The 25,295-nt window shown below is 41.7% G+C and overlaps 2 protein-coding genes across 12 annotated transcripts; one reads left to right on the top strand and one right to left on the bottom strand.

Annotated features, from left to right (window-relative positions):
* Positions 1–249: 249 nt before the first annotated feature.
* Positions 250–3,556, bottom strand: SRSF2 (serine and arginine rich splicing factor 2). Of its 9 annotated transcripts, XR_014560982.1 has the most exons (5): positions 2,895–3,532; positions 2,220–2,530; positions 1,821–1,924; positions 1,150–1,262; positions 250–685 (listed from the first exon to the last, which is right to left on the bottom strand). XR_014560982.1 is itself a non-coding variant. In XM_083725965.1 (3 exons), exons 1-2 carry the CDS (start codon positions 3,254–3,256, stop codon positions 2,227–2,229), a joined length of 666 nt encoding a protein of 221 aa, XP_083582091.1. In that variant the 5' UTR covers positions 3,257–3,540; the 3' UTR covers positions 250–1,262; positions 2,220–2,226. The 9 variants fall into 9 exon arrangements, 3 of the variants coding, with proteins under 3 accessions (XP_083582091.1, XP_083582092.1, XP_083582090.1); XR_014560983.1 differs by having other exon boundaries at positions 250–1,262; XR_014560984.1 differs by lacking the exon at positions 1,821–1,924 and having other exon boundaries at positions 2,895–3,531.
* A 1,838-nt stretch (positions 3,557–5,394) lies between these two features.
* MFSD11 (major facilitator superfamily domain containing 11) lies at positions 5,395–23,525 on the top strand. 3 transcript variants are annotated; one of them, XM_083725912.1, is made up of 15 exons: positions 5,395–5,792; positions 5,951–6,123; positions 6,274–6,446; positions 7,794–7,849; positions 9,320–9,427; positions 9,951–10,030; positions 12,418–12,514; positions 14,966–15,024; positions 15,728–15,872; positions 16,925–16,965; positions 17,784–17,849; positions 19,270–19,395; positions 20,398–20,572; positions 21,167–21,302; positions 22,269–23,525. In XM_083725912.1, exons 3-15 carry the CDS (start codon positions 6,375–6,377, stop codon positions 22,431–22,433), a joined length of 1,326 nt encoding a protein of 441 aa, XP_083582038.1. In that variant the 5' UTR covers positions 5,395–5,792; positions 5,951–6,123; positions 6,274–6,374; the 3' UTR covers positions 22,434–23,525. The 3 variants fall into 3 exon arrangements, with proteins under 3 accessions (XP_083582038.1, XP_083582037.1, XP_083582039.1); XM_083725911.1 differs by lacking the exon at positions 6,274–6,446 and having other exon boundaries at positions 5,406–5,792; XM_083725913.1 differs by lacking the exons at positions 5,395–5,792; positions 6,274–6,446; positions 7,794–7,849 and having other exon boundaries at positions 5,959–6,123.
* Positions 23,526–25,295: the final 1,770 nt, after the last annotated feature.

The raw sequence follows: 25,295 nt of genomic DNA on the forward strand, positions 1-25,295 counted from the left end.
CCCAGAAAACACCTCCAATGACTTGTGTGCAATATTCCCATCTGTGTGCTCTACTATATAGTGTGTACTGTAGAGGTACATTATTAACACCTATCCTGCAAATCTGGAACAATTCATACAAATTTCAAAAGAAAAGTACTCCAAATGTGATTTGTTATATATAAATGAAGGTTAATACACATTAGCTACTGTTCTGAAATAGGACGACAGATTTTGTTCCCTTCTAACATACAAAGCAGAGTCAGGATATAAGAGTTCAAAAAACTGAACACCAAGTAAGTGTTTTATTAAACTACAGACACAGTGGTTATAGTATAGAATGTTGTAAGAGATACTCCATATCAGAACTTACAGAGGAATGAATCAAATGCTTTTAACATTACATTTGTTTATATCCAAGTTCACATATGTAGATGGTCTAATTTACCATTCTGGAAAAAAATAAGGTGTGTTTACCACCAGCTAGATGTGCTCACTGTATGCTCCGTTATTTTTATGCAAGGCCCGGGTGACTGGAAGTGCAGTTGTCAGGCAATTATAATTAACTGGACAGCCATTTGTTTCTGCACGACAAGGCATCGTTACAGGAGCAATCAGGAGAAAACAGGAAACAGCCAAGCACTCTGCACTGCAACACGCCACCTTAACAGCTAACCAGCATTACTCAACTGCTACACAACTGCGCCTAGTGCACAAAAATACATAAGAGAAGAGATTAGAATTTTGTCTGATAAAAACAAATTGTTCAAAATAATTGTCAGCTGTAAAGTTTAACGTTTGATTTGTAGATACTATTTCAACGAAGTATTTGCAAATGCATTTGAATTAAAAATTTCAGAATTTGAGACTAAAGGCAAAAATTGAGCATGTGGACAGCATTAAGCTATTCAGCATATCACAGCTGCATAGATCTTTAATAAACTTGAGGAAGCAAGTTAGTTATCACTTTTATTTGCAAAATCAGCACTACATGAACAAAAATGAAAATTTTACCTCACATATCCAAGCCAATAATGAAATCTGTAGTCGTTCACTTCACTAAATTACAAGAAATTTGAATAATAGCAACAAAATGGCACATAAATGTAAAAGTCTGCCATTTGAGGCTCAAAAGTAAAGTAAAAGTTAGACAAAGTGTTACAAAATAACCTTTTCAACAGCTGGTTGGTTGTGCCGGGATCTCTCCAATGGACTGGCGATTCTAACGATCGTACTTCCTCCAGGGCTTCCTTTATGTAGGTTTCTCATGTTTTTGACGGTATCTAGGTTTGAAAAAGGTATAGTTCAGCAAGGTACCCCTTTGTATGTCCTCCATATTTTATGGATGCTCTCAGATTCCTAGTAATACTGGCCTTGTCTCACTGTTTTAGAAATGTGCAATGCCCACCTCCCACCATGATACTGGATACTAATGTAGACAGCATGAGAATTTTTTGATACTGTTGAATCTCCATTATTGATGTTACATAGTGTCTAAGATCGAACTACCCTTAACCTGAATCCAGCCCAATTCACATTAGGCATTAGTTCTTATTCAAAACCTTGAAGAATCATTAAATAGTTGTGTAACTTAACAATTCTAGGCCCACTTCCGTTGAAAAAACAGGACCAAACAATTTGAGGGAGGTTAAAGACACACTATCCATTTTCCCCACCCTACATATCCTTAGAAGCCCACAATCGTACTTTAGATAACTGATTTCCATTAGCTCTTGCAATTCACCTTCCACTTTTAAAATATTGGATGCCGTTCAGCATTGTAAACACAGGACTGATTGGTCATTAACAGGATAGTGTATCTTTAACATTTAAAGACAAACCTGCTCCAATACACGCCCACAGAAACTGGTCCCTGGAGGATCAGCCAAATCAGTTAAAATCTGCAATACTGGCCAATATTCTTTAAGCAAACAGGAGACCGCAGCTTTAAAGGGGAAAATGCAGATGTTGGGTAAGAACAGTAAGAAATAGTCATTTCAGAAATAGGTTGCGTCTCAAACAATAGATATTAAAAAGCAAGCTATTAATTGCAACAAAACACAAATATAGTCTCTGTAAAAAATTGCATTTTATTTTATTAGCCATAAGCTAAAATGCCCTCCTCAGAAACGAACATGCCCCATTAGGATTTACTTACGCTAGAATCCTGTCTCAAGACCCACACCCACTAGAGTGCTACAATACAGCATGCAAATACAGTAGGCCGCCAGACACGTTACCATATTCTTAAGATGACACAGCTCCTTCTTCTTCGGGAGACTTAGGAGGGCTCTTAGAACGGGACCTCGACTTCGATTCCCTCTTTGAAACAGGCGGGGGGCTTCTTGATCTGGACCTGGACCTCGATCGGGAGCGAGATCTGGAGGCAGAAGAGGACTTGGACTTCGATCTCCTGGCAGACCTGGACTTGGAAGTGGAACGAGACCGGGATCGTGTGCGGGATCTGGACTTGGAGCGGCTGTAGCGCGATCTGCTTCGGGACCTGGAGCGGCTCCTGCTTCGGGACCGGCTGCGACGACGTCTTCTAGGACTGCGGAGAGCGGGCGGGTTAGAGAAAGGATTGAGAAGGGAGAAAAAAGGGCGGATTGAATAACGGATAGAAACTCACAATGCTATTTCCCAGCCAGATCTCGTTTATGACGCCTAAAGGGGAAAACTCCGCGCCGCCCATTCGATCCCTCGCTCTCGGGGATCACGTGGCCCAGCTCTTTTCCCGCCGACCTGAGCCAAAGCGATCCGCAAAGAACACAGGCCTTTCGTTTGCCACCTCAAGTTACTCGCAACAATCACTCCCTTTACCTTCACGCGCCAAAGATCCCACTTTCCATACACCACTCCACCCGCCCAGCCTCGGCCTCTGAAGCAGCCGCGGGGCCTTCTCTTCCCCCCCTCACCTCCTGCTCCGACGTCCGTAGCCTCCGCTGCCGTACCGGCGCGGAGGGGGCCCCCGGCGGCTGTGGTGGGAATCGGGCGGCCGCCCGTAGCGGGCCATCTGGACGCGCAGTTCGCGCCCGTCGAGCACGGCCCCATCCATAGCGTCCATGGCGTCCTCCGCGTCGCGCTTGTCGTGGAAGCGCACGAAGGCGAAGCCGCGGCTCTCTTTGGTGTAGCGGTCGCGGGGGATGTAGACGTCTCCGACGCGGCCGTACTTCTCGAAGACGCGCCGCAGCGTGTCCGGGGAGGTGCGGTAAGTCAGGTTGTCTACCTTCAGCGAGGTCATGCCTTCCACGTCCGGCGGCGGCCGCCCGTAACTCATAGCAGCGGGAGGGGAAAGGGGGGAAAGGGAAGGGAGGAGGGGGTGACGCCGGAGAAGCGGAGCGGTGACTGGGGTGGGGGGGGAGAAGGCGCGTGACGAGAGGGCTGGGAGTGAGGAGTAGTGGCCGAAGGCCTCTTCCGTTGGGGCTGCAGGTGTCGGGACCTGCGGTCGGGTCTCAAGCGCGCGGACAGGGCCTCATTCGCTCACCACCATCTCCGCGCAGCCACGAGCAAATGAGCGAGGTGCCGCCCTTCCCCGAGCACTTAAGCGCCACAAAATGGCCGCCTGTGACCCGGAAGCAAACCGCGAGACCACCCTCCCCCTCTCCTACTCCCAGGGCTGGGCCGATTCAAATTAAAAATCCGTTTTCGTTTTCCCAACCGAAAAAGTCATGGAAACGCGCTGGCGGCGCAACTGGGCCGTCAAGGGAGATACTGTAAACTTAATTACAGGGTTTTGGACGCTCAGGCGCCGTTAGGTTTGAAACCCCGGAAGAGATTACACACAAACACACGTATTATACATAAATGTCTGTTCCTGAGGACTATGCAATGTTTTTAAATTTGATGAATCAAATATGAAAACATGTTCTTTAAGATTCTGTTTATTACAAGCTGCGCGGGTTTATTTCTTTTTAAGCGTTCAAATAGCGCTTGTCGAAAAAATGGAAGTATTGGATTCAAAATGGCGGCGAAGGGAGAGCGGAAACTGATCTTTAGGGAGCGCGCGCGCGAAATCTATAGTACACACGTAGCGTGCACGAGAGCCTTGGACGGTTTAAGGATGTGAGGCGGAGCGATGATGTCCTTCCTGCCGCAGTGAAGAGGCGCGAACTAGGGTTGAGGGCGTGACTACCTTTTGCTCCGCCCATTGCTATTAGTGCCGAGTTAGGTGGAGGTGGGGGAGATGTTGATAGGAGCCGTGCTACGTTGGTCGGAGGGGGAGGGGGAGGGGGAGGGAATCAGAAAATAATAGCCCGGCAGTGTCTTTTATCAAAAGCAATCATGACACCATAAAGCAAGCTTTTTGCTAAGGGGACTGCAGATTACAACTGGTGCATTAGTGAATTTGAACAGCAAAAAAAAAGTAAAAGTTTGGCATTTTAAAAAAAAAATAGACCTGTGTTACTGTATTTTGTTCTATGGAGGTTTATAGCCATTATTTCAACCTAACCTACCAAGCTGTGTTCTGTACAAAAGTATTACACTGAAGTAAACAGATTTAAAGACAGGTTAACTAGTAGTTCTCCCAAATGGAATATCTTTTTTCTTGGGACAATGCACTAGTGAGTTAATAAGGCACCCCTTTTGTGTTTGGCTATGAACAAAAATAGTGTTTGGCTACTTGATTCCACAAGTGAAATGTTTAGCTGACAAAATTCTGAAATATTAGAGGTCATCACTCTGATTTATGAAATGATGGTAAGGTAAAGGTAAAGGGACCCCTGACCATTAGGTCCATTCGTGACTGACTCTGGGGTTGCGGTGCTCATCTCGCTTTACTGGCCAAGGGAGCTGGTGTAGAGCTTCCGGGTCATGTGGCCAGCATGACTAAGCTGTTTCTGGCAAACCAGAGCAGCACACGGAAACGTTTACCTTCCCGCTGGAGTCGTACCTATTTATCTACTTGCACTTTGACATGCTTTCGAACTGCTAGGTTGGCAGGAGCAGGGAACGAGCAACGGGAGCTCACCCCATCGCAGGGATTCGAACCGCTGACCTTCTGATCGGCAAGTCCTAGGCTCCGTGGTTTAACCCACAGTGCCACCCGCATCCTTGAAATCATGGTAGAAGCATCTAAAAACAATGCCTCCCAACCTTTTTATACTCCAGCAATATCTTGCCCACATTGCAAACATACCCCTGAACCAGAATGTATCACCACCTAATCTGTTGTGCCTCATTGTCACCAAAAAGCTGCATGGGAATGTGTAACGGTTAATTTAAAAAGTGGTTTCCTTGTGTGATGGAAGAATAAAGTAATAGAAATTATTACTGTGTTAACAGTACACATTATATCCGAGTAATTCACATTCTAGTACAGTGTGGAGAAAGTAAATTAAACACTGACATACATAACTTGAATGCCCAATTAAGTAAATGATACTTAGATATCTTACCTCTTTTTACCACTCATTGAGATTATATAAATATATGAAGCAGAAATGAATGTTTTTTAAAGGGAGTCAACAATTCCTCATTAAATGTATCATTTAAACAACCAAGCAAGTCCTTTGCATGCTTGCCTTTTCTGTGTTGACTAAGAATGGAACATTCAGAACTGCATTTCCCAGAATTCATCAGGGCTTTCTTCCTTTTGGTCAGCTGACCTGACTTCTGTACTGCTCTTTAGTTCCTGTCCAGCATGAACTGAATGCTCTCTCTGCAGGAGTTCCCTTTGTCACCACGTGATTTAAAGTCTCTGGGCCAAAAACTGACTCAGAAGATATGATGAGGAAGTAAAATGTCAAAGAAGATCAGCTGGGGCAGAATGCTTCATCTTGTGGGAGAGCCTGCTGTTGTTCACTGTGTGAAAGGTAGTATTTTCATTCCTGTTGCTTGGAGATTTTTCTCTGCTATTATTTTGCTTAGCTACAGTTGTACATGATTTCCCTTCATTTGTCAGAATATATCTGTCGATGCCACAGTCAGTTTTACATATGCGCTTATTGTGGTATTTGTATTGTCTTGACAGAATTTTTTTAAAAAGAAGCTTAAAGGGTAGTGACCCTGCCCCAACTTCAGCCAGAAAGCTTTTTGAGGAAACACAAAATGAATCCTGAGACAAAAAAGCTGTTGAACATCATTGTTCTAGGAACAGCCTTTATGTTTATGTTCACTGCTTTCCAAACATGTGGAAATGTTGCGGTAAGTGAAAATCTAAGCCTACCCCTTCTTACCTTCCTCTGAATGCATCCCTTTCCTTTCTTCATGGTGCTTCAGTCTGGTTATATTGTTTTGGGGCTTCAAGCACATGTAATGTGATAACTCTAGTTTTGTTTCTTCTAATCTCTCTAGATTTAGAAATATTTCTGAAGCTATCTACTGCTTTTAGTGAACACAGAAAATGATTAGGGCTGGAATCCTAACCTCATTGCCTGCAAGGATAACAGATCTCAATGAGCTTCCAAGTGAAAAAGCATGTGATTCCCCACACTGCCCTGTGTAGCATTCAGATGATCTTTCAGGATGTAATGCTGAGGCATAGTAATCTTTATTCTGTCTCTGTGTGTGTTCATGTCTGTGTGAATGCAAGGCAGACTCACCAATTCTATAGCCCTGCCAGGACTGATATATATCCCCCCCCCAAAATATTCCAGGAGCATGCCAGAGGATCATGCCAAGAGCATCCCAGACGCTTGGGATTCATCCCAATATTCCTCTCCAAAAGCCACTGGGGAGGAGCCATGTCAGTGGCCTTTTTATTGGGAGCCAGGGGAATGGTTCTGGGGGTGGATGCCCCCCTCTGAGGATGGACCTCTCTCTTTGGCCAAGGAAAGGAAGATCTGCAAATTCCTATGGCCCTGGGACACCCTCCCATGGACTATAGGATTGTATCCTTAACTGCCAGCACTTGCACATCTCTTTTATAGAGAGAAACCCATGCATCTCTAGATGTTGTTGGAGCACAGTTCCTACCACCCCTGTCTATTAGCTATGCTGAGGCTAATGGGAGAAGGATTCTAACAACATTAGGAGGTTACCATGTTGCCCATCCCTTTGTTTGAAATTCCTTTTTTTATCACTCCACCTCGCCCCAATCCCATGCATCAGGGTTCCTGGGTATAAGGGGTAGAATTCAATGTAGCACTAATGAAGCATACATACACACAACATGGTCCAGTCTCACAACAAGACACTCCCCATGTGCCCCCTAAACCAGTTCTGGGCTTTCATCCAACCCTCCAGAGCAGATTTTGGGCTGGCTGGCAGGCATTTGGGGGGAGGATGGAGGGAATTCCTGTTGTGCAATAAGATCTTGTTCCAAGCATGCAGTATCAATCCTGTCCTCAATAAGCAGGAGTGTGAGAGAGTTATTCCCTTCCTAGTTCCCTGTGGATTATACGTAATCAGGGACACTTCCCACTCACCAGTTAGAATGTTCCATTGCAATCTCATTAGTGTTACCTGTTCAAATGTAGGTTTCAGAACATCTGTTTGTGAAAGTAAAGTGTAGTTTTGCCTTCAGGAGAAGGGGAGAGAAAAACACTCAGGGAGCTCAGAAAACCGATGTGCAAAACTCTTAACTTACTCAGGCTATCAACTTTCCTTTGCATCCTTGCTTTCTGTGTTGCAACATTAGTGATTATGAAAACCTGTGTTCACGTGCTGAATGAGTCAGTGCCTATATCAATGAAAGGAGTATTACAATAGCAACTACCTAATTCAAGGTGTTGCTTTGAAGTTTAATTAGTGTTTTAATTACTGTTAATCTGTAGTTTGATTTCTAGTTCTGTTAGGTATCTCAAGTATTTATCATTTAAAAAAAATATTTAGATACCATATTTTAATCTTTTTAAAAAATTCTTTCCGTACAGCAAACCGTCATCACAAATTTAAATCACACTGATTTCCATGGCAGTGGCTATACAAGGTACTCTTCACTGACACCTTTCTCTTTTTGTTGCTTTTGAGTTGCACTATGTGCTGGGTTCAGACATAATGGAAAACAATCATTCTCCCTATCAATACTCTGAGTTCCTCCTCCTTTTTTGGGGGAGGTCCCAAACAGAGTTTCAGAGCTAAGCATTTCAAGCTAAATGTGTCAGAATGCTAGTCCCCATCTGCAAAGCAGTGAAAAAAGTGCATGAAGAAAACGAGACTTGCACCCAAGTGTCAAAAAATAGAAACCCCTTCATTTTGTCCCCTTATGTGCATGCCTCTTTTGTGGGGGAAGGGGGTGGGGTGAGAAGGCAAGCCGGTGTCTAACTCAATTTCCCCCTGTCCATTTCACTGACTCATAAGGAGTTATGTAAATAAATTGGTGATATCCCGTTATCTGTCTCTTCCAAAGTTGAAAGTCCTTAACAAAGAATGTGTTAAAAACACCCAGGAAAAAGTAAGGATTAGCCTCTGGATAAGAAGTTACAATGTGCTGACAGCATTTCAGCTTAAGATACAAATGATACATTCCTAGTTATTTTCATCTCATAGTGTGAGGTAATTGCTAAAATACAGTAACTCAAAATTATGTAAAAATGCTTATACAGTGGTACCTCAGTTTAAGAACAGCCCTGTTTACGAACTATTCGGTTTACGAACTCCGCAAATCCGGAAGTAGTGTCCCTGTTTGCGAACTTTAACTTGGTCTATGAACGGAAGCCGAACGGTAGAAGGGCACCAGCGGCGGGAGGCCTTATTAGGGAAAGCGCGCCTCGATTTAAGAACAGATTTCTGGAATGGATTATGTTTGTAAACCGAGGTACCACTATATCTGCTTGTTTTGTGAAATGTATTTTGCTTTCATAATTGAGCTCTCCCAATTTATAATGTTTTGATCCAAGCCATGGAAGAAGGGAAGAACAATGAAAATGGCTAAAATAATAATTAATAATAACAAATCCTTTGACTACTACAGTAATGGCTAAATCCAATTTGTCATTGGGTATGTGTGAATACAACTTCCTACGTGTCCTGTTTTGTGTTGTTTTTGTAGAGGGACCTACAAATTGATTGGATTGGACCTGGCATAACACAGGCATACAGTCCTGTGTTAATTAATAGATACAGTTGAGGAAGGCAAATAATGGCCAAACTGGACATTATATAACTGACCAAACTAAACCTCCTGATTTATATTCTGATCCAGTTCACACTAAATGCATTACTTCTGGTAAATGAGCCACCATAGCTACTAGAGGGCCATGAAAAATTGTGTCCTGGGCTTTTTAGACTCATCTACCCATGTACTATCTGAAACCAAAGTGGCACATTGGTTGCCATATGTGAAATAAGTTGGCATTATTTTCATCTCTCCTACCCCACTATTTATATATTTAAAAACTCTGAAATGACATTGAACGGTCTCCTAATATTTATTAATAATTAGTGTTACTTTCCGCAGCATGGCTGTTATTTATGGGGTGTTTTCGGCATCCAATCTTATCTCGCCTTCGGTGGTTGCCATCATAGGACCGCAATTGTCCATGTTTGTTAGTGGTATCTTTTACAGGTAAGTCAAAATACGTAAGCCCTTGATGTTTCCTTCTGCCTGTCTACCTTTTATTCATCTACCTTTGGAAGGCTTATTATCCTCATGGGCAGGATCAGCAGGTGAGGAATTGAAGAACATGGGATAGTGGTTAGTGTGTTGGCTTTGGACACAGGATGTACAAGTTAAAATCCCTGTAGAACCATGAATCTCGCTTGGAAGCCCTGATCAAGTCATCTTCTCACAGCTTAAATCGAGCACTTGGGGTTGCTGTGAGGCTAATATTTTAAATTTTTAAATTTTTTAATATTTTAAATTGAGCTTCTTGGAGTGGGGTACAGTGTAAGAAAATAATGGTTGTTAGATTTCATGATTGAAACAGCATGTCATGATGTGCTTTAGTGATATGTAAAACTTTCAGATATATTGAGCTGCAGTATTTTTTGCAGTTGGAGTAAGAAATTGACTTTAATATAATATAAAGTATTGCAGTTGTAGCATCAGCAATTTTAAAACTGAATCCCATACATTGCCATCTTTTCAGCATATATATTGCCGTTTTTATCCAGCCTTCTACTTGGAGCTTCTACACAGCCTCTGTTTTCCTTGGAATAGCAGCTGCTGGTAAGCCTTTTTCCTTGGTTCTCATGGAACTTTAAAGCATAGTTTAGTTTAGGCATAGGCAAACCTGGCCCTCCAGATGTTTTGGGACTACAACTCCCATCATCCCTAGCAAACAGGACCAGTAGTCAGGGATGATGGCAGTTGTAGTCCCAAAAAATCTGGGGGGCCAAGTTTGCCTATGCCTGGTTTAGTGCTAAGTTGGTGAGGCTTCATGAGCCCAAACAAAGCGTTTGGCTTGCGTAATACTCCCTCCCCTCTCGCACACAGCTTGTGAGTTTTGCTTTCAAAGAATCTTGGCTAACTGTTAGCAGTGAATCAGGGATTCTGGCTTAAAATAAAAGTGGTTTGTTAAACAACCCAACTTCATAACTTATGGTTGGAAGTTGGCTTGTATCAAAACTGACCAGAGCTTGTTTTAATCCAGGGTCCCGGGTTTGTGTGCAATGTTTAGCCAATATTTTTTAAACTGAAGCTAAGCTTGGTAGAACTCCTCTTGACTGTGCAGGAGAGATGAGGTAGGAGCATGCAAGCCCAGCAGCTCACTCAGGTTCTGGGAGGCTCACGTGTGTAGCACTAAACTATGTGTGAATGAGGCCTTTCTGTATGCTGTTCCCAACTTTGTATCAGAAAGATCTAGGAATGTTTAGGTTGGACTTGGGGTCTTGGTAGGATCTTGAGATCGAGGCCAAGATGCCCAGAGCATATATTCTAGGCACATAATATGCCCTTTGGAATTGTTGATTTTTTTTTCAGCTTCCCCATCTTCCAAACGACAACTTTGCTTTTGAAACTCCTTTCAGTTTAAAAACAGGTGTGCTATGTAGCATGAGGATATCCTGTTTGAGACGACAAAGTCCAAAGCTCCTTTGGACATGCAGAAGAACTATGTGTGGTTTTTGAATCCAAATGTTAGCGTTTCTATTTTTAAAAAGCTCTTTAGTGTCCCCACTTCTCTAGTAATGATAGTTGTAAAGAAACATTAGAGAACTTTTATACCTGATAGTTTGGAGCTGGAAGAGGAATGAATGAAAACAAAGTTGAATGTAAAAGATCCCCAAAATTATTCTGTTAGCAAATCTCTTGATTTCTTAAGCTCTGCCTTTAAAAATTAAAAGAAGTTTGTGATTCTTGATGTTCCAACTTAGTAGAAATCCTAAAATCTAGGTGAGATGTTATATTAAATGTGTCACATGTTACGTGTTTCTTTTTGAATTGCTAACAGCTAGTGTGTGGATTTTTAGTTTTTTTAACAGTCGCATCAGGGGAAGAAAGGGCTAAACTCCCTCTCCTTGGCACCATGGTCTCAACAAGTTCTCTGTGCCTCTGATAATGAATTAAGATGCAAAAGGCATAAGAACAAGTGACATGGCTAGTTTGGCTTTAAGCACGCAACAGTACGTTTGTTTCATTTTTACAGCTCAAGCTGAGGATTATCAAGTTGGTATATCTTGAAAACGAAGTATTTACACAAAGCATACACTCAGGCATGGATATGGTTTGTGTGAAAGGTTCCCACAGGAATTATTATTATTATTATTTTACTATTATTATTATTATTCCCTTAGGCTGCAAACCTAACACATTATCTAGAAAGCAAGCCCAGTTGAATTTAGAGAGATTTACTTAGGATCACCATGTTCAAAGTAGGTAGCATTATAATTAACTTGGGTTTTTTGCTGTGTCATTTGGAGATGCCCTGAAGTAGTACTCAAAGTCCAGATTAGAAATATGACCGTAGCTGAAGTGGCATCCACTCTGAAAGTCATACCTTATGCATCTTAAAAAATATATATGGTTCAGATTTGTTGCTGCCAGCAGCCTGTGATAAATCAGAAACTAACCCTTAGTGCCACAGAGGCTGGCTGCGTTGCCAGCAAGTGGAGAAATACCTAGAATACCTTCTAGTAATGTTTTATGTTATTTGGTATATATTAATTGTTGATGCTTGCAAGTGTGTAATTATTTTCACATTTTGAAGCTGGGTGATAAATGTTGTTTCACACATGGCAACAAATTCTATTTGGTATTTGAGATTTGTTGATGCTTGCAAATGTGTCATTATTTTCACATTTTGAAGATGGAGGATAAGTGTTGTTTCACACATGGCAACAAACTCAGCAAGGAGCTGCTGCCAATTCCAGCCTTGTAGCATATGAAGTGTGATATTTGTGTTTCAGACAGAACATTGTTACATTCACGCTTGACATTTTTATTAGTACACTTAAAAACATCTTGGGTATAGTCCTAAAAATCTGTGAAGTGGCCCAAATAGGCATCTTAAAAATACTAACTACCCTGGGCCCACAGACCCAAGACACACATAAAATGTCAGCAAATCCTAGATAACTTTCTTTCCTTGTTTACCTGTGTTCTGATTTAAATTTCAGTATTGTGGACTGCTCAGGGAAACTGTCTGACAATAAATTCCAATGAAAACACCATTGGCAGAAACAGTGGCATCTTCTGGGCATTACTACAATCCAGGTAGGAAACAAAATTATCACCCTTATATCTACCGAATACGATTTTGACCTCTCCCTACTTGTTGTTGGTTTTTTTTGTCGTTGTTGGTAAAAAGCCAATAAATATTTTGTCTGTCTATCTACCTGGCACTTGTTAGCTTTTTTAGAGAATGCTGCACTTGTGCCATTTATCACCAAATGTCTAGTTTTATGAATTCTGTCCCTTCTGAAATATCCGTAGTTAATTGGAACAAAAAAATTGCAGTTCAGTAGCAATTCTGTGCTCACTCACTTTCTTCCAAGAAAATAGGGCTAGGATTGGGTTGAATAACAGCTTCCAGACAATTCTGTGTTCCAAAATGCTTATTTAGAAATGGTCTTCTATATTGGAAGGAGTACTTTGCTCTAAGGCTGTTCTGAGTCAACATCATTTCTGTGTCATGGGAAATGATCTGCCTTGTTCCTGTAGGCTAGCACTAAGAATTTCCCATGAACTTAGCTAGTGCCCTGGCATCTGAAGGGAAGTAGTCAGAAATTCAGGGAAGGCTGCAGAGGATACTGCCTGGCTTATGTGATCAGTCTTTTATATAAGCTTTATTCCAGCCTTCCGTAACACTAACCCACAAAACCGTTCACCTGCTGTCATGTTCACACCTGCATATGGTCGTCACCTGCCCCTAGAAGAGGAAAATAACCAGTTTCCTTCCAGTTCACACAAGCTTCCTTGTCTGATTGACTGGAAGGCAATTCCTATTCATTTATTAGACAACCTGCTTTATCTGGGAGGCACGCTGGCTTTGAAAGAAATTATTCTCATTCTTATATGTTGTCCATCTAACTGGGTTGTCCTAGCCACTCTGGGTGGCTTCTAGCAAAATATAAAAACACAACAAAACATCAAACATTAAAACCTTCCCTATACAGGGCTGCCTCCAGATGTCATCCAAAAGTCATAGAGTTGTTTATCTGTTTGACATCTGAAGGGAGGGCATTCCACAGGGCGAGCACCACTGTCAAGAAGGCCCTCTGCCTGGTTCTCTGTAACTTCACTTCTCGCAGTGAGGGAATTGGTAGAAGGCCCTTGGAGCTGGACCTCTGTGTCTGGGCTGGGTGATGGGGGTGGAGATGCTCCCTGTTTGCTTTTTAACAAGTAGACCCCTGATTTAAATTTGGCCAACAAATGTCAAGAAGTCTTTAGAATGTTAGTTTTTAGTGCGAATTGATATAGCGGCTAGTGGGGATTTGAATCCCCACCAGGAGGGAGTTAAAGAGTCACGGTGCCAACACTGAGAAGGTCCTGTCTATCACATGTCCCTGCCTGATTTTGTGTAGGAGTGGCACAGGAAGCAGGGGCTGTGAGGTCAGTCAAGTTCCTGTGTGAGTGGGCAGTTGCCAAGGTAACTGGTCCCTAAGCTACCCATTAATTAATTAATTAATTAATTAGATACCCGCAGCTTTATTTTTTTATTAATTAATTAAAAACATTTACAAACTGCTTAACGTTTTTAAAAATATCCCAAGTGGTGTACAATATGAAACATTAATACAAAAACTCCCTATAAAACAGAACTATAAAAGGATATAAGAATAAGTAAAACAGGAATTCAGGGAATATGAACATATAAAACAGGGCCCAATTTCATGAGTCAGGGAAAGCCTGGTCAGAAAGGTAAAGTTTTCACAAGATGTCTGAAGAAACCGATGCTTGTTGATTCATATATGGCAGAGTTTAGAGGTTTAAAGGTCATCACCAGTAGTTTAAACTGAGCCCAGAAACAAATGCCCCCCTGGAATTAACTCTGAGATCTGGTGGTGGTGGTGGTGGTAGAAAATGAAGAAAGAAGAGCAACGATATAAGCAGATGCTGACAAAATCCATTCTTCTTTTGGATCAATTTTTGTGATGTAGATGTATACAGTGGTCCCTCGGGTTACATACGCTTCAGGTTACAGACTCCACTAACCCAGAAATATTACCTCAGATTAAGAACTTTGCTTCAGGATGAGAACAGAAATCGTGCTTCAGCGGTGTGGCGGCAGCGGGAGGCCCCATTAGCTAAAGTGGTGCTTCAGGTTAAGAACAGTTTCAGGTTAAGAACGAACCTCCGGAACGAATTAAGTACTTAACCCGAGGTACCACTGTATCACCATTGTTGGAAGCAACTTGTTGGGTTCTTTATCCAGCCAAGAAGTATTCTTGCTTTAACTTCGTTACACTTTTTGTGTGGGTGTAGCAGGAGAACAAAGAGAACAAGCTCTTTGTTATCTTATGTTGTCCAGGTATGTTCAACTATGCCTGGAAAGCCAACATATTTTAACTTTTTACAAGGAAATCCTTGGGCTTGTTTCAGCTTCACAAGGATTTGCAGTCTTATCTTCTGACAGTGTAAAGTAAATTGCAGTCTACATTTTTCCCCTTCTTTTGCGATTCAAGTAGCTTGCCTAACCAGTAATGTGCTTTCTTTTGTTCACAGTTTGTTTTTTGGAAATCTATATATATACTTTGCCTGGCAAGGGAAACTTCATATATCAGGTTGGTCTTTTTAATATATCCTTTTTTTTAAGGTAACCAGGTTGTGAATGAAATAATAAGGGGAAATTGCTATGTTGATGAGGGGACAAACAGAAATTAAAAAAGCAGTGGAGATAGCCACAGCTTATTTTAAACAGTATTTTAAAAGTCCTTGGAGGCTATTTTTAACTTCATGTGTAGCAGCATAATTGTAAACACTACAGTGTTTCCCTTCTGTTTGCTGTTATTTTATCATTCCAACCTCAAAAAAGCACTGTGCCATCCTTGAACTTCCCTCCTACATTCCTCTTGCTCTGGCTGCCAGATTCTGCAACTGAGCTCATGCCAGTTTTCACAAGCTTCGATAACGTTTTGCATTTATTTTGTCTGTGAATCAGATGTGATACATTAGCTAGAATTCACAGTTGATTTTGAAATTGAATAAAGCTCAGAATTAAAACATGCTACTGGCATGTGGTTCCCAGAAAGTTACTCAGAGGGAACTGGCCCTTGGGTTGAAAAAGGTTCCCCACTTCTATTGTATAGGTAACTTTGGATATAGAACTTGAGTTTCATTGATGGAGAGCTTGACTAGTACATGGGAGAGTACACCTTATTTTATATGCTGTATTTAATCACAGCACAGAAACGTACTAGGTATAGAATGAATGGATATGCTATTGTTGGTTTATGAAGTTGACGCACACTTCTTTTTCTTTCCCAGAAAACGACCGTAGGACCGTCTTCATTGCTCTGACGGTGATTAGTCTTGTGGGGACCGTTCTGTTTTTTCTCATTAGGACCCCAGAAGAATCAAATTCAGAGGAAGAAGATGCTGATGCCTCTACTGACAACCTCATAGAACGCACGTAGGTGTTTATGGCTATCTGACTCCTGAATCTGTATGCTTAGCCATTTCTACCCCTCTGTGAATAAGATAGATAACTAATTTGTATTACGAAGGATGGTTATGCACACTGTCCTCACAGGTCGCACTATATTTTCCCATTAATCAGTTTATTTGGGGGGGGGGGAAGTAGAGGAGTTTGTGGGAAAGACTCCACTTAGCAGTTCGAAAGCACGTCAAAATGCAAGTGCATAAATAGGTACCACTCCGGCGGGAAGGTAAACGGCGTTTCCGTGCACTGCTCTGGTTCACCAGAAGCGGCTTAGTCGTGCTGGCCACATGACCCGGAAGCTGTACGCTGGCTCCCTTGGCCAGTAAAGCGAGATGAGCTCCGCAACCCCAGAGTCGGCCACGACTGGACCCAATGGTCAGGGGTCCCTTTACCTTTAATGTGACACTAATCCAGGCTAGTGTGTGGCTAAAGTAAGAATTAAGTCCTTCTGGTACTTTAGGAGTTACTATAGAATGCAATAGTCATTCATCTGGGCAGCAGAAATTAACTTGGGTTTGGATAGAAACATAATAAACAACATAATGTCCATCCATAACAGTAAAATACAACAATTCAGAGGCAGCTTGCTGGCTGGGGTGCAGCTGCTGCACGAGTTTCTTGGCAGGTGGGTTTGCTGTTGCGTAGTGGGAGATAGAGAAGGAGTGGTGGGGAGGTCAGCAGAGTGCATATGCACCAGCAGAGCCAACCTGGCACTCCTGCCAGTGTGTTTGCACTGCACTGACCTCCCTGCCACCACCTTAAGCTTCTCCTGTTATAAGCAGTCGTGACTCGCCCACCAGGAAGCTAGTGGAGTGGTTTCGCCCCAGCCGGCGAGCTCATTCTGAAATATGGCTAATAATCAAAAGCAATACATAATAAGTAGATCGTTTCTGAATGAGTTATTTCCCATATTGGTATGGTAAAATTTCTATTGGCGTTGTTGTATAAAGAATAATAATCATGACAAATTCACCATTTGTAAATTTATTTTCTCACTTTAAATAAATGTTTGTTTTAACCAGGTCTGGCCAAAGCAACATGACAAGGGCCATCGATGCATTTAGTAAGTAAAATCCCATGGAAATATTAGATTTTCCAGCATGCCAAACCATAGTCATACATGGATGCCACACATTAAAAGCTCACCTCCATGTGGTTTTTTTTATAAAAAGGACAGGCAATATGCATTATTTTCCTGTGTTGTATGATACTTCTCTTCTTGCCACCCAGACACCAATGCTTTGCATTTCCCAGGACCACAGTTAAGCTTCATTGTCTGAGATTCTTACCCCTAGCGAGGAAAAAATGCTTTTAATTACCTGTGCTAGGGGTTCCTTGAAAGTTTCATCCTTAATGGCGCATGGTGGCTGTTCTCTTAAGGGAGCAGTGGATGTGTTCTCCGTGGGGTAAGGGGAATTGAAAGATGGTTTGCCTAATATTAGCATCAGGATTACTACATTCGCTGTAATGTGGTTTGTTTCAGATATGAAGTAGGCAGGAAGGGAGGCTCTTAAGGTGTCTTCTCCTGCCTAGGAAGCTGCCTTCTTCTGACCATTGATCCATCTAGCTCAGTATTTTCCACCCCCACCTGGAGACCCCTACCTGGATTGAACATGGGGCCTTCTGCATACAAGCATCTGCTCTACCAGTGAGCAATGGTTTAGGCTCACAAAGCTGGAATCTGTCGCCCTTTTGTCTTCTTAAGCCCTATAGTTCTGTGTTCCTGTATGTAACTGTGAATATTAATTCAGAAGTCTTCATTATGATTGTGGGAGGGGATAACATACTTCTGTCCATTCCACTTCCTCCCACTTTAATTCAGCATCCAGCGAGGATCCTCATGGTGTGCATGTGCGTATTTTAATTGTGGCTTCTTTGCAGAAAGATCCATCAAGCTGTGTGTCACAAAAGAGATTCTGCTGCTTAGCATCACAACGGCCTATACAGGTAACTAACTGGACGGGGATAGAATCACTAGCCTTAGAAGTTTGCATGGGACTTTTCTTTGGCCCAGACTGACTTTCTTACTGCCCCTCAATCCTATCCCACATCCATTGCTTTTGGCTGCATCATGCAAATCCCCCAAGTGCTTTTCTTTTTCTTGTATCTCCCAAAGCGTTTGTTAGTCTGAGTTTCTGCTCTCATTCTGAGCCCGTGAGCCTGTGGGAGAACCATGCACAGAGCTAAGGATTTCTTTTAAAGATTTCTCTGCATCCAAAAAAGACCATCTGCTCTTTCTAATGAACTGCCACTCATATTGCTGGCTGATGCTACTTCGGACAAAAGCCTTGGCTGCTTGGATGATTCCTTTGTACACATCTGTAGATGCTTTTTGGATTGTGGCTCTTGCCCTGCATTAAGACATTCCATTCCAGCATCTTCAGTTATCTCTTCCATCATATGTTCCTCTCTCTCTCTCTACCCCCGCAGCAACTTTCAGTGCTCCTCTTCCTATATCTTCCCTTTGGTAGCAGAATACTTGTGTTGCAGATTGCCATCTGGTGGTTACAGCTGAGAGTATCTGTACCTTTCATAGCCTGCAGTCCTTTTTTTTTTTTAAAAAAAAATCTTTTCAGATGCGAAAGGATTTCAAATTTTTTGGGCTTTAAAATGAAAGTGGAGATTTTCAGAATTTTGCATTTATTTTGATCCCATTTTTTGCGGACCTTAGTTGGCCCGATCACAACATTTTAGTATTCTTGCTTTAAACTTGGAGGCCTGTCTCAGGTTCCTTCACCAAGTTTTGGGGTTTTTTTTGGGGGGGGGGTTGTCTGCAGTTCTATGGGTCGGTGGAAATTTTGGCCCATAGCAGGCTCTCAATGGGCCATGTGCCTCATTTACCTTACTTGGTTAAGATTTTTTTATTATTTAATTTATGTTCTACTTTTCCTCAAAAGAAATCAAGGCATGTGGTACATATGATCCTTTTAACAATCATATAGAATCAGACAGCTCTGCAGTAAAATGTTTCACGAATACTTCTTGGGAGTTGTTAGTAAAGCTAACACTTAGTGTTCCATAGGTACCTTGGTTGTTGTAGCTGAATCCTGCACAAACATTCTTAAAATTTAATATCGGCGCCATAGTACTTGGAATACCTTGGTGGTTTATATGGTTGGATCCTACACAGGCATTTTTGCTACCAGCTGCTTTCTCCAGATAATCACCAATGCCACCGCTGGTCAACTTGACTTGCATTGCATAAATACAGTTATGAAAAGTTCTCCTAAAAGACCAGTGTATCATTCAGTCTACTGATATCTTTTGGCAGCTCCATGTTGCAATTCTATCTTAAACTGTAGACTTTGATAAAGCTCTAACTAGGGACTTTCTCCTTCCCTTTTGTAATATTGCTGTTTTTTTCTAGGTCTGGAATTAACGTTCTTCTCTGGAGTGTATGGGACCTGTATAGGTGCTGTAAATAAATTTGGTACTGAAGAAAAAAGTCTGATTGGACTCTCTGGTATTTTTATTGGTATTGGAGAAATATTAGGTGAGTCAAAGGGACAAAGGAAATTCCTTGATAAACGTTAGGCCTTTGGTTTATCTAGCTCAGTATTGTTGACATAGAGACTCATAGCAGATCTCCAGGGTTTCAGACAGGCATCTGAAAAGGTGCTGGGGATTGAATCTGGGATCTCCTGCATGCAAGGCAGATGCCTTACCATTGCACTATGGCATCTCCCAAAACTGGATTTGAAATAGCAGGAAATAAATTTTGCCTACAGTTGTTTAATACATATATACCACATATGCCAAAATGGCTTCTATGTAGTTAAATGAGGTGGACCTGTTTTAAATGCTTATGATGTGCATTAATATAAACAGCTACAACAGTTTGTTTAATCCTCAGGAGCTAACTAAAACTATCCACACCAGTTTAATGCATCAGGAAGTTAAAGGGTAAAAAAAAAAAGGTAAAGGAGCCCTGGATGGTAAAGTCCGGTCAAAGGTGACTGTGGGGTTGCGGCGCTCATCTCGCTTTCAGGCCGAGGGATCCTGCATTTATCCACAGACAGCTTTCTGGGTCATGTGGCCAGCATGACTAAACCGCTTCTGACACAACGGGACACTGTGACGGAAGTCAGAGTGCATGGAAACGCCATTTACCTTCCTGCCACAGCAGTGCCTATTTATCTACCTGCACTGGCATGCCTTTGAACTGCTAAGTTTGCAGAAGATCAGGAAGTTAATACTTATTTATAGTGGTGATGGAGTAGCAGCAGTGTTTTGCTCATTTTAGACTATGCAAACTCTGCAGTATAGGACTTCTGACAGCCAAGGCAAGCAGCTGTTGGGTATAAAAAGCAGATTGCCTTTTTGGCCGTTGGAGCCAGCAATGTTTGTGACATAATTAGTCCTAGTTCTCAGAAATAGCAGTAAACCATTGAAGTGTACCACTTTAGACTGCAGATATAGACTTACATGAGTGAATATGTTTCTGTGAAAGAAAGAAAAACAACCCTTGGCTTAACAGATACATTCTCTATTACAGGTGGAGGAATCTTTGGCCTTCTGAGCAAAAACAACCGTTTTGGCAGGAACCCAGTGGTGATGTTAGGCATTGTGGTCCATTTTGTAGCCTTCTATTTGATTTTCTACAACATGCCAAACGATGCCCCCATCGCCTCCATCCATGGCACAGACAGCATAGCATTCATGGAACCAAGGTACGAGTTACTTTACTTCTCATGACCAGACAGATCTGGTTTACACAGGGTGCTAAGCCAAACCATGGCTTAATATGAACAGGCAACATGTTGGTTACAGGACCAAAGATAATGGCTGAGGTGCCATTCTCCTCCTTCCCTTTCTGCTGCTGCGCTATCTGGGGCCAAGTCATGGACTGCCTTACTGTGATGGCCAAAATTGGGCTCATGGTTTCTCTTGCTCCAGACAATCCATGAACTGTAAACGTAAGATTTGCTCTTGGTTTACCGCCCATGGTTTATCTGGGGAAGACAAACCATAAGCCCAGGTTTGGATGGAATGCTAAGTCAAATAATATTTAAAACATTAAATAATATGGGCAAAGTGCCTTTGACATATTTAATTGCAATGCAGAAATGCCCGAAACGAGAATTCTCAAAATGAAGCAGCTCTTTGGTAGCAATCTGGACCTTGCCATTTTTTTCTCCATTATTTCTCAATAGACTTAGACAAAAATAATATGAATGGTAGGATTGTACCTAATTTTCCATTCATTGTTGTGTATATTTTTATTAATTACAGTGTGGTTAATATTGGCATCTCTTTATTTTCAGCAAAGAAGTGGCAATTTTCTGCAGCTTCTTACTGGGTCTAGGTGATAGCTGTTTCAACACTCAACTCCTCAGTATTTTGGGATTCCTGTACTCAGAAGACAGTGCACCTGCCTTTGCAGTCTTTAAATTCATCCAGGTATTATTGGTTGCCAAATGTCAGAGCCAGACATCATATAATGAGTAGTCTAGTGAAATAATACAGTAGTTTATTCATTATGCAAACAAAGAGCTTTGTGTATAATTGGAAGGAGTTTAAAAGTCATCTACTTTTGTCTAGGACACTGGGTAAGGCAAGAACACAGAAGCCTTTTCAGTAATGCAGGATGTTTGGTTAGCCAAAATACATACTACAGTCCTGTGTTTAAGCCCCAGTGAAGACACTGAAATTTAATTCTGTTTAAACATAAACATGTGTGATGTGATATATTTGTGCGTGACGAAACAATGGTTAATAGAACAATTATTTTTAAAGAACAAACATTTGGAGTAGTCATAAGTGGAATACATGCATTGGTAGGTGTGCTATATAGAAAACGCTACCTTCTATCTCAATGCAATGAATGATATTAATGGAACAATAGCATTCCATATCAGTATAAATTAAATTAAAATAGCTAAGTGGATAAAGTGCAAAAAACGCTGTGTTCCAACTCAATCTACAAGTCACTGTGATGGCTCAGCTGGTAAAGCATGAGACCCTTAATCTCTACATTGGGCAAAAGATTCCTGTATTGCAGGGGGTTGGACTAGATGACCCTCGTGGTCCCTTCCAACTCTACAATTCTAGGAATCTGGGAGTCTCTACTTTCCTGGATTTGGTGCAGGTCAGCCGTTTGTGGACGCAGTAAGGAAACTAGGAATTAGGAATGACCTTGGATCAGGAAGAGTCAAAGCTGAATATGAAAGGGCATTTGATGCTAAGCTGTTCACTTTGAAATAGGCAGATTGCAGGAGAGCTAAGTAAGGCAGTTAATTAGAAAAACAACTTGGACTGGGGAATTTATGCTCTGGAAATCACAAAAAGTTGGAATGTTACTAAAGCTGAATGGCACTGAAGCCAAGTTGAAATGTCACTCACGCCCTTCCTTGCTTCCCTTTTCAGTCTGTCTGTGCCGCCATCGCGTACTTCTACAGCAACTACCTGCTTCTTCAGTGGCAGCTTCTGATTATGGCCGTGGTTGGGTTCTTTGGGACACTTTCCTTCTTCACTGTGGAGTGGGAGGCCCCAGCCTTTGTGGCCAAAAACACAGATTACAGCAGCATTTGATGGAGGCGGTTTCAGCGGCCCGCGACAGTATTCACATGCAGAGACACAAGCACGTGCTCCTTAGAAAAGACTTGATATCATCTTCTGAACACAGGGAAGACTGAACTCCAAAGTTTTAAAAAGCTTCTCCTCCCCTTATCAACGTGTTGTGATGGGTATTGCATACTACAATGTGGAATAGTAGCCTGGCCATTGGGGCAGCAAAGCCTCTTCTTAATTATTTCCACTTGCCAAGTGCCTACATCTTACGCTTATGCCCACCTATTTTGGAGACCCTTTATTCTTTTTAATTGCATTCCTTTTTCATTTTTTACTTGACTGTCTCTGAAGCAAACAGTAGTCTTTTCAGGACACCCCCTTCCCCCCAAGTACATGAGGATATTTTTTTCACAAGATGGAAGACCAGTTCACTTTGTGGATTTATATGGAAATCCATGGAGGGTTTCCAATGCTTTTAAAATAACCCCAGTTCCATTTTTCTCCAAATAACTCTAATGTTCTTGCATTATAATGTGAATGAGCGTCGATTTTTTAAAAGAGGAGCTATATATTATGGGATAATAGCATAAGGGAATGAAATGCATTTGCACAAGCTATTTTAGCTAATTTTAGCTGAGTCTCATCAGAGGTAAAAATGATTATGGTTCAGAACCCCCATAGTCCCCATATTCCTGTGTACTCTGAGACTTTATATTATATTTTCTCAGGATCAAGTTTATAATGATATTTGCTGCTATGAAACTCTGTAGGAAATGCACTCCAGAGACTCCCAAATACTTTACCATAGTGATCCCACAAATATTCAAATACCCTGGTGTTCTGCATGGCTTGTCACAGGCATAAAATTTCTCAGCTGCACAGGTAGGGAGCTGATTAAGGAAAGTGCTGTGCTGGATTCTAGCCTCATTGTCTTACTTTACTGGCAACATCATTTGGGGAAATTTGCCACCACAGACTTTTAATATGTTTTTTAATGCTTGCTTGGGAAGAATACGATCTTACGAGTTTAGCATTGTCAGGATCCCAGGGAGGAACACCGCTAAGAGCAATGGCAAGAGACTCAGGGCCATTTAAAATGTTAAATCCTACAAACTGCTTACAGTGCTCTCCTGTGCATGTTTACTCAGAAGTAGGGCTTACTGTGAGATTTCGACCAGCTTTGGCCCATCTGAAGCTGAAGCTGATACAGGCTCGTCTTATCTTGAGCCCAAGCAGAGCGTCCACACACAGCGGAAGGATAAGCAGTATGTGCCACATTCTTAACTTTATTTACACTTCTATGCTGAGAGAATACAAACATGCATCTTGCCTCTGCGAGAGCAGAGAAGCAACCCCTCTCGGAAACAAAGAACACTGAGAGAACAGTGAAAAACAGGAAACCAGTCTCCCATTCCCGTGGGAATCCAACAGTAACTCTGACTGTGGAATGCAAAACAATGTCTTGTGACTGCAGTTGCTGCTCAGTGAGGGAAATAGAAACCAACACTTACGCCCTAGTAACTGTTACAGATTGCAGCCTTAAAATGTAAATGTAGGGAAATGTGTGAAAACCATATGTGACAATCATGGTGTCTGTGTACAGTTAGTGTCTGCATGTACACAACTAGATACTCTGTGCTTAAAGGGATAAGTGGAAAAATGCAGTACACTAAGCCCACAACTTATGCACATTTGACTTAGGTGCATTCAGCTTTACATGCTTGGCGATTTTTTTTTTTTTTAAAAGGGCAGGGAGGATCCAGGAAAAAATACTTTGGCAATTCCACTTGCATTGCACCCAATGTGTCTTTAACTATATGCAATTTTGGCATTAGGCATGATACCTGGAACAAACCCCCTATGTAAGTTGTGGGCTTACTTGGCTGGCATCCTTGAGTTCATTGTTGGGAATTTGGTGAGATTACTATTAAATAAACTACCTGGGGGTTAATCCTTTTCCAAGGGAATAATTTTCCAAGAGCATTGCTGAGAGTAAAGAGCTTATTGTTTGGGGCAATGGGTGAGGAATGAAAAGGATGATTCTAGGTCCTACGAGCTTCTCAATGCAAAGCCTTGTTGAAACTGATTTGTTAATTTTAGTGGGGATTGTCTACACAGTGAATTGTGTTCAGAAATTTTAAAATAGTTGCTGCTGAGAGAGGGGGAGGAAAGGAAGCTATCTGAACTTCTTCAAACTGTTGGTCTGACCCCGAAGTGTAGGCTAAGGATGTCAAGGGACAAATGCCAAATGAAGCAAAAGGATTCCAGAAATAGGGCATTGGTCCCATCAGGCATTGCCTGTCTCGGAGGGGAGAGACACAGCTGCCCACATACAGAACCTGGCACATCTTTTTTAAAAATCTCATTTGAGAAGAGACATCACCACCACCACCAAAGGTAATTAGTTTGGGTAATTAGATGTCGTTGGCATAAATTTTGCAATACACATGCCTTACTGTCCCAGATTATTTCCATTCATGAAATGATTTTGTGATCAGCCATTCTAGTTTATTGCCATACTTCTGTTATTATTTTTTTTAAATGATGACTCAAAATATTCTCATTTTTATGGCACCAGTTTTGAGAGTATTGAGAATAGCTCCTTGTTTCATTTCTTTCTGTGATTACACCATCTGAATAAAAGTGAACCTCAACCAATACCTATATTTTGCAAATGTGCTTAGTGATTTTTGAGTTAAATGTGTGGTGTGGATTATCTGCAAAATTCCTTGCTTTTTCTGTATGGTAGAACAATTGTGTCCTGTCTTACGGAAAGAATTCATGACAGCCATGGTGGATGCCCCTCTTTCCTGATAATGGTGAAGAGTGTCCTTACCTTAGAATTCTTGCAACCCATTTTATAACAATTGATACTGTTCAGAG

This window comes from Podarcis gaigeae (genome assembly GCF_964106915.1).
Source record: "Podarcis gaigeae genome assembly, chromosome: 2".
Classification (NCBI taxonomy): Eukaryota; Metazoa; Chordata; class Lepidosauria; order Squamata; family Lacertidae; genus Podarcis; species Podarcis gaigeae.